The sequence below is a fragment of the Octodon degus genome, unplaced genomic scaffold (assembly GCF_000260255.1).
Source record: "Octodon degus isolate 3935 unplaced genomic scaffold, OctDeg1.0 scaffold00304, whole genome shotgun sequence".
In the NCBI taxonomy this organism is placed as follows: domain Eukaryota; kingdom Metazoa; phylum Chordata; class Mammalia; order Rodentia; family Octodontidae; genus Octodon; species Octodon degus.
Genome location: NW_004524880.1, coordinates 228,989 through 237,253, shown reverse-complemented (window position 1 = coordinate 237,253; position 8,265 = coordinate 228,989). Strand labels below are relative to the sequence as shown.

Genomic DNA, 8,265 nt, shown 5'->3' with positions numbered 1-8,265 from the left:
GCGGGGGCCTCTGACTCTTGGCTGTGTGAAGTCAGGAGTCCGGAGCCTGAGGTACTGGACAGTAGCCGGCTGCACGAGGCTGGACAGAAGCTGCTTCTTGGGGCCTTGGGCAGAGGCTGGCTCTGCAGGGGAAGCGGTGCTCCACCTCCTGGTCCCCTTTGTCCTCTCTGTCATCATCTGCCCCACCCTTGGCCAGGAAGGAAGAGCTGCTTGGCACTGGGGCTGCTTCTTCCTGGGGCGCAGTGCCAGACGCCGGGGGCGTCTCAGTGCAGTGGGGTAGCCATGGCCAGAGAAGGAGGCAATGGATGCAGGGACCCCAAGGATGTCTCAGGGCCCGAGACCAAGAGTTTCCCTGGGCGGCAAGTGGCTGGTGAGTCCAGGAGCTCTTGGCAACAAAGGGCGTGCAGTGCAGGGTCCTGTCCTGGGTGCCTGCGCTTCTCTCAGTGGCTTTACTCCTGTCCCAGAAACCAGGGATTTGTTCAGCCTTTGTTTTTCTTTTTGTAGTCTTGGGGCTGGAATCCAGGACCTCCTCACTCACTTCCCTCCCTGGTCTGTTTTGTTTTTTTTTTTATTGTGAGATAACACCTCCCTACGTTGCCCAGCCTGTTTCAGCTGTGGCCCTCCTGCCTCAGCCTCCTGGAGTGCTGGGATTCTAGGCTTGCCCCATTGCGCCCGGCCGGGAGGGCTTCTGTGCCCTGTCCTGCTCAGAGTCCTCGAGCTGTGGGGAATCGTCAGGAGCCCAGGATGGCAGGGGGCTCGTGCAAGGTCCCCAGCCTCTCCAGGAGTGGCCCCAGAGCTTCTGGGAAACAGAGGAAGTGTCTGACTCAGTTTCCTCCCAGGGCGGCAAGACAAGAGCTGGAGGTGCCTGTGTGTGGCCATGTCTCTGAACCTGGTCCTGGTGGTCACTGTTCTCAGCGTGATCCTTCCGCAAGGTAAGGTGCCACCTGGGTTACCCGCCTGGGCAGCAGAAGCAGGGGTTTCTGTCCCTGGGCGTGAGGATGGGGACAAAGGAAGCTGACCTGCCAGCCTCAGGCACGTGGAAGGGCATCTGGGTGGGCTGAGGCAGGAGGAGCCCCTGGCTAGACCACGTGCGCCCCAGGGGTCTCCGCAGAGCTCCGGACCCCCTCCCCAATTTATGCCGAGGCTGACCCCTGCTCACCCATAGGTGGGGTGTTTACATCTCTGGGCCCAGCTTCCCTCCCTTGAGAACAGGGCAGGTGGCCAGGCTCAGGGAGGAGGAGCCCAAGGTCGCCCTCCACCCTGACAGTGCTCTGGACTAGTCGGCAGCTGCGGACAGTGGTGACACAGCTGGAAGGGAAAGGTGAGTGGCGCAGGGCACAGAGGGGACCGGGTTGATGACCCCAGGCCCACGTGACCTCCCTGGCCTCTCTCTCCCCACAGTGGCTTTGGAACTGGCCAACGCAGGACATGCCCGGGACACCCTGCGGGCAGAGATGTTCAGGCAGCTGGAGGTTCCCTGGGCCGGCAACCGTGAGGCTGGGAGCAGGGCCAGGGCGGGGGTGGGGTGGGGTGATGATGCCTGATGGGGGTGGATGGCTGCCCGCGGGTAGTGCTCAGGACCCGCAACTGTGCTGGGCTGCACTGCCGCATACTAGCTTCATGGTCCCCACAACTCCACCCTTGCTATTACCGGGCCCAGGGCCTTTGCACCAAACACAGACGCCCCAGTCCTTGTGATTTTTTTATTCTGAGACAAGGCCTTGCTACTGTTAAGTTGATAAGTTGCCTAGGCTGTGCTTCAGCTTGCAATTGTCCTGCCTCAGCCTCCCAGAGGACTGGAATTACAGGTGCGCAGCACAACTGCCTTCTCTCTGGCCCCCTTCTTCCTCCTTTGTTTCTCCTCCTCCTCCTCCTCCTCCTCCTCTGTTTCTTCTTCCTCCCCTCCTCCTCCTTCTTCCTGACATAGGATCTTCCTGTCACGCCCAGGCTGGCATCAATCTCTGGGCTCAAGAGATCCTCCGGTCTCAGCCTCTCAAGCAGCTGGGGCTGCAGGTGTGCACCACCATGCTAAGTTGGTGCTATTTATTTTTAAAATAACTTCTTTCAAAAAGCATTTCACAATTGAATTGACACACACTAATTGTGGGCCTCTGAGGGGTACAGTGTGATGTGTTGTGTGTGTACGTGGAATGACCAGCTCAAGTGGGTTAGCATATCCACCCCCTCTCTTGGCTATCTTTTTGGGAGGATGTTAAAGATCCACTCTTTCAGCAATTTCAAAATATTTATTTGGGGACAGGGTCTCGCTATGTAGCTCAGGCTGGCCTTGAGCTCGCTTTGCAGCCCAGGCTGGCCTTGAATTTGCAGCAGTTCTCCTGCCTCAACCTTCCAAGGGCTGGGATCACAGGCGTGAGCCACCAGCGGGCTTAGCAAGTTTGAGGTACACAGCAGATGATCGTTAACCGCCATGGCGACGCTCCTGTGTGAGGCCACTGCCACCGCCAGGCTGCCTAACTAAAGCTCTCCAGTCTTGAATCACCATTTTCTGGGCCCCTCTCCCTGCCTCATCTCTGTGGCCACTGCTGTGCTCACTGTTGCGGCCGACTGCCATGTTTAGATTCACTGTGGAGAAGCCGCTGCCTGCACCGTCTCCCGCGCATGCACGCGTGTGGGTTGCGGCGCACAGCACAGCTGGCTCTCGGTGCCCGTCGCGGCCGTGCAAGGCTGCACCTGGGGAGCTTCTTCTGCTCTGCCAGGGCCTGCAGCTGGGGTGCTGTCCGGATTCCTGGGAGCCCCTGGGAACAGCGGGAACAGAAGGGGCCTTGGGGTGGTGGTGGTGGAAGGGGACGTGGGGGCTGTGGCAGCAGTGGGGGTTGTGGCAGCAAAAGCTCAGTGCCCAAGGCCACGGGGGTCCCCTGGCAGAGCTGCTGCCCAACCCATGCGGGGACAGTGCAGTTGGGGTGCATCCCCTGCTGTCTGCTGGAGAAGGAGTTTGTGTCACCATACAGACCTCGCTGTTGCCTGCCCAAAGCCACCACACAAATGGGATTCTAGTCAATCATAGCTCGGGGTGACTTTCTGGCGCTTGTTAGCACATGCAGGCCTGGGTGCAGCCTCTTTGTTAGACTGAACCCCATCTCTGGCTTGGAGGGAGCCATCTGGGTCCTTGCGGCCCTGGTCTGCCCCTGGCTGTGAAGGAAGTGGCTGAGCCAGGCACTTGAGGTCTGGATGGTGGCTTCCCTTCCCCTGTGCCCTGAGGGTACCCTTGACCACCTCCTCTTGACCCACTGCCCTGGAACTGCTGACCCAGGTTTCCAAGACATTTAGCCCAGGTTTCCAAGACATTTAGGGTGTAGATGGATCCACAGATGTGGAACGTGTGTGTGTGTGTGTGTGTGTGTGTGTGTGTGAGCGCTCACCTGCTGGACAAGGGAGGTGGGGGAGAATCCTGCCCCAGTCTCAGCCCTGCACTACAGGCTCCCATCTGACCCTGGGGACCGGGTGGTCACTTTATTCCTTGAAGCAGTGCTTCTGAAGTCAGCTGAGGCTCGGGGCTGCTGCCTGGGGGCTCAGCAGCAGCCTAGTCTCCCCTGAGGCCTGGCACGGGCTGGGCAAACACTCACCACTGAGCCACACTGCCCATGATTCTTTATTTTGTGATTGGTTCTTGTTAAGTGGCCCAGGCTGGCCTTGAGCTTGTGCTCCTCCTGCCTCAGCTTCTCACTGGAATTCTAGGCCTGTGCCATGGTGCGGGGCAACCCCTAGTTGTGTTGACCAAACATATCTCTAGATGTCCCCGGAGGGTGCAGTCACTGCTGGTTGAGGGCCTCTTTGATTAGAGTGTCACACACATGCCCCACACTCTGTAGGAAGGTAGCGTCGCGCCGTGTGCTCAGACCCAGTGTCCCTGTGCGCCCTTCTGGGGTGGCTGGGTAGTGAGTTCCTTCGCACAGGGAGTGCGCTAGGTGAGGCCATTTGCAACACGGATGGGGCAATGGTGCTGACCCTGGTGTGTGACCCGCGATGCTCCCTGTCCTGCAGGCTCCTCCTGCCAGCCCTGTGATGCCGGCTGGGGCACCTTCTGGGGCTCCTGCTACCTCATCCGCCCTGGCAACTACAGCTGGAGACAGGCCCTGCAAGCCTGCGAGCAGGTGCAGGCTCACCTGGTCATCATCAACAGCTGGGTGGAGCAGGTGTGCAGGGAGGGAGGACGGCTGGGGGAAGAGGAGGTTGGCGAGCTCCTGCACTCCCTTCCCTGCCACTCTGCCTGGTGCCCTCTTGATGTGGTCTTTAAGATCTGCCTCTTCTTGTCCCCATCCAACTTTACCACCTGCCACGCAGGGAAGAGACCTTGAGGCTGTGCTCCTGCTCTACCTCTAATACGTGCAAGCCCTTCCCCGCCATCTTCACAGGGAACTCTTATTCAGTCATCAAAACCCCAACACAAAAACCCTGACAAATAGGCTAATTCCCTAGACTCCATTAGATTTTTAAAGACCAATACAAGGGGTGACTGAAAAATGCAGTGCATATTTAAATTAAAGAACTATAGTAAGGGGCACATTGCTATGAATCTACGCCCTTCAAGTGCACCTGTTCCATGACTCCTGCCACTGTGAGCAGCAGCTCTGGAATCTTCTTTCCTGAGTGTCTTTAAGAAGCTTGGGGGCCAGGGAGATGGCTCAGTAGAATAGCACTTCCCTGGCAAGTGCAAGGGCCTGAGTTCAATCCTGGTTCCACCAAAAAAAAAAAAAAAAAGAAGTCTGATCAAAATCAAGGCTGCTCGTAGGAGCATGACGCCATGTCCTCATCTGGTTGAGTCACTGGGCCTGGCATCATGAGGCTGCTGGCTCTTGCCCAGAGTCAAAGTGACCAAGCAAGGAAAGCATTCTGAGTCAGTTCAGGACGAGAGGTGGCCGCAGCAGTGCAGCTAGAGGCTCCGGGATAGAAGGTTTGAGAGTCGCTGCAGAAAGCTGCTGGCTGAGCATCTGAAGGGCGGGGCTTGAGGGAATTGATGCCATGCGCTCTTCTGCTTTCTATTTTTTGAGACAGCATCTTGCCCTGTGTTTAGGCTGGCCTTGAACTCACAGGGATGGCCCTGCCTCAGCCTCCTGAGTGCTATCATTTCAGGTATGCCTAATTTTTCCCGCCACACCTTAGATGTGTCATGGTGCCGGGGGCTGCCCGGCCTCCGACCTGGGCTAGGTCTGTGTACCCCTGGGTCTCATGGCTGAGAACGAGGCTTGGCCGGGCAGGCCTCAGGGATGTCCTGGGTTCATAGCTCCTGCCTCTGAGGTGACCGTCTTAAAGGACACTTGGTTAGTGCTTGGCCAGATTTTTTTCCCTAGGGGTGCAAACCTGCACAACTAACTGTGAGAATGCTCCGGAGGGAGGAGGAAGCCAAGGTGGGGTCACCTCTCTGAGGCCAGGAAGAATGAACATAGTTGTGAGAGGCTCACAACGAGAAATCAAAGCATGCACTGTGCGTACCTGCATCCATCACCCTTTCTACTTGAAGGTTCCTGAGTGCAGTCTCCTGTCACCAGCCCCCTGGATGCTCTTACCTCCATCCTTTCAGTTTCCATGGAAGAAGCTGCTTGTGTTAGGGTTTTCATGTTGGGGTTTTGATGAGTGAGTAAGAGTTCACCATGCAGACAGCAAACATGCTTTCTCCCCTCCAGAACTTTTTTTTTTTTTTTTTTCCTTTTTCCCTCCAGAACTTCTTGACATCAATTGTGCAGACCACGGCCTGGATCGGACTCTACAGAGAGGCCCAGGAAGGCACCTACTGGTGGATCAATAGCTCAGCCCTCACCTACACGTGAGTCCCGCACTGTCTTCAGGACAGCCTTCCCCCGGGGGGCTGGTGTGGCTTTGAAGTGTGCTCAAGCAGCTCTGTGTTTCTCTTCCACTTATTCATTTACTCTCCATTCAGCTCAAGATTTGCACTGAGCCCCAGCTCCAGACCTTTTTAGTTTTCATTTTAAGACGGGGGCTCTCTCAAAGCCAGGCGAGGAGGCTCACTGCTCCCATCCCCATGCTGGGCAGGCTGAAGGAGGAAGACCGCCCTAAGTTCAAGGCCAGCCTAGGCCACATCGCCAGACACTGTTTAAAACTTCCCCCCAAAATAAAAGAACAAACCAAATGGAACCGAAACAGAACAGAGGAACTTTCTAAGTCACTAGCTTGCCCAGGCTGGGCTCGAATCTGTGACCTTCCCGCCTCAGTCTCCCAAGCACTGGATGGCAGGAGTACACCATAACACCCAGCAGGACTCTCTTTTATTCAAGGGAGGAAATGGGCTTGGAGACATTTCGTATGGTTCCCCAGAGGACTGGGGCATGGGTCCATCTGACCTCGTGCAGAAGGGGAGTGGGTCGAGGATGGAAGCACCCCAGCTGCCCTGGGAACCCTGGTCTTGTCATGCTGCCCCAGGAGCCTGGCCTCGGCTGGACTCCCAGTGGTAGACCAGATGGCCCTTGGGGCCCGTCTAGGCCCAGCCACCCCAGCTGCCCATGGCTGGGGCCAGTCACTTAGGGTGCTATTGGCCTTTTTGTTGCAGCAACTGGGAACCCGGAGAGCCACGGGGTGAGGGGCCTGCCCCGGGCTGTGGGGCGATCCTGCCCCAGGGGGCCTGGAGCAGCTTCTCCTGCAGTGCCAAGGAGTTGGCATGCATCTGCGAGCGGCGGCAGAGTTGCTGAGCCTGGAGTCCTGGTCCCCACGCAGCAACAGAAAGGGGCATTTCTCCAAGGCCCAGGTCCCTTTCTTGGAGGAAGTCTCCCTCACCCCTTTTCTCCTTTCTGCTTTTAAGCATATTGTTTTTATTACCGCAGTGTGTGACAAGTCTTCCTCGCGGCGGCGCTTGCGCATGTGCAACACACGCCGATCCCCTTTTCATCCTTCCTGACCCCCTCCCTCGCTCCCCATCCCTTTGCAGAGGATCTAGCTCCCTACTTCCTGTGGCCTAACTTTTATTTTGCTTTTTATTTCTAATTCTGGGTTTTCATTTAAGAGAAACCATGAAATAGCTAAGCTTCCGTGTCTGATTTATGCTACTGATGACTCAGGGCTATACTTCTTTATGGCAGAGTAGTACTCCACGGTGTGTAGAAGATCCTACAAGTTTTTATCCATTCACCTGCTCATGGTCCCACCAGTTTCATTTCTGTTGAGCAGAAGAAGTAACTTTTGGGCCCCTGCACCGCAAAGCAGGGCACAGCTCTGTCCCTGCTGGGGCCAGGCATGGCCAAGCTCATGCCTGGGCCACTGAGGTGCCATGGGCCTGTCCTCAGCCACTATGGTGAGCCACGGGGACCCTGTGCACCTGTGTCCTCTTTGCTTTTCTTTTGCTACAAGGTCAGCTCATCCCAGAGCGGGGCCCCTGCTCCCACCCTGCTCCTGCCATGACCAACACATCTACAACAGGGCTGCAGGGGCCACAGTGAGCGTCCATGCCGGCAGCTGCCCAGCTCCCAGAGAAGTGAGTGCCTCCTTTCCCCTCCCTTTTGGGCACTGGGAATTGAACCTGGGGGCACTGAGCTGTATTACTGGCCCCTTTTTATTTTTAAAATTTGAGACAAGGTCTCTGTGGGCTGCCCAGGCTGGACATGGAGCTTCAATCATCCTGCCTCAGCCTCCTGCAGGGCTGGGATGACAGGTGTGCACCCCTGCCTCTGGCACTGTCTCACTGCCCTCAGGCAAGACAGCTGTCTTTGAAAATGGGCAGCGGGTGACACACTGGCCCCAGGAAGCACTGTGAGGCTGGCTTATTCAGGAGGCATTCACAAGCACCCCTGCTCACCTGGCACCAAGGGAGGGAGCCAGGGCGCCACCCCAGTATTCTGGAAAGTGGAGGCAGGAGCCCGGCCTGACCAACTTAGGGACTTAGGGAGACGCGGCTCCAAGCAAGGAAAGAAGGAGGGAGAGGGACAGGGAGGGGAGAAGGCCAAGCCACAGAGCACACTCCGGTCATCGCTGCCTTCTGGGCTCGCAGGCCTGCTGGGCGGGGCGTTCTACAAACAGGTTTGGGGCAAACAGCAGCACTGACCCGTGACCTTTGCTCTGGGCTGCTCAGACTGGGGTGTGGTGCCACTGGTCGCCGCACTGATGCTAGAACAGCCCAGGGTCCACATGCGACAACCTGTCCTCTGGAACCCGGCAGCTGGTGGGCTTCGTCTGTCTTCCGCACCCACCCTGCACTGTCCACGTGAGAAGGCCCTGGAGCCACAATCTGAAGGGGAGCCCAGGTCTCTCTGTTGTCCCCATACTGTCCTCGAGCCTGGCTCAATCAGCAGTGTCCAGACA

At 57.2% G+C, this 8,265-nt stretch overlaps 1 protein-coding gene across 1 annotated transcript; it reads left to right on the top strand.

Annotated features, from left to right (window-relative positions):
• Positions 1–282: 282 nt before the first annotated feature.
• On the top strand, positions 283–6,662 carry Linc01835 (long intergenic non-protein coding RNA 1835). The gene is made up of 7 exons (XM_004647396.1): positions 283–370; positions 840–932; positions 1,268–1,321; positions 1,402–1,491; positions 4,003–4,154; positions 5,703–5,782; positions 6,524–6,662. Exons 1-7 carry the CDS (start codon positions 283–285, stop codon positions 6,660–6,662), a joined length of 696 nt encoding a protein of 231 aa, XP_004647453.1.
• Positions 6,663–8,265: the final 1,603 nt, after the last annotated feature.

Coding starts and splice junctions, on each gene's coding strand:
- Linc01835 (XM_004647396.1), top strand. CDS start 283: ATGGCCAGAGAAGGAGGCAATGGATGCAGGGACCCCAAGGATGTCTCA. Junction 1,322..1,401: donor GACACAGCTGGAAGGGAAAG/GTGAGTGGCGCA, acceptor CTCTCCCCACAG/TGGCTTTGGAACTGGCCAAC. Junction 5,783..6,523: donor AGCTCAGCCCTCACCTACAC/GTGAGTCCCGCA, acceptor TTTTTGTTGCAG/CAACTGGGAACCCGGAGAGC.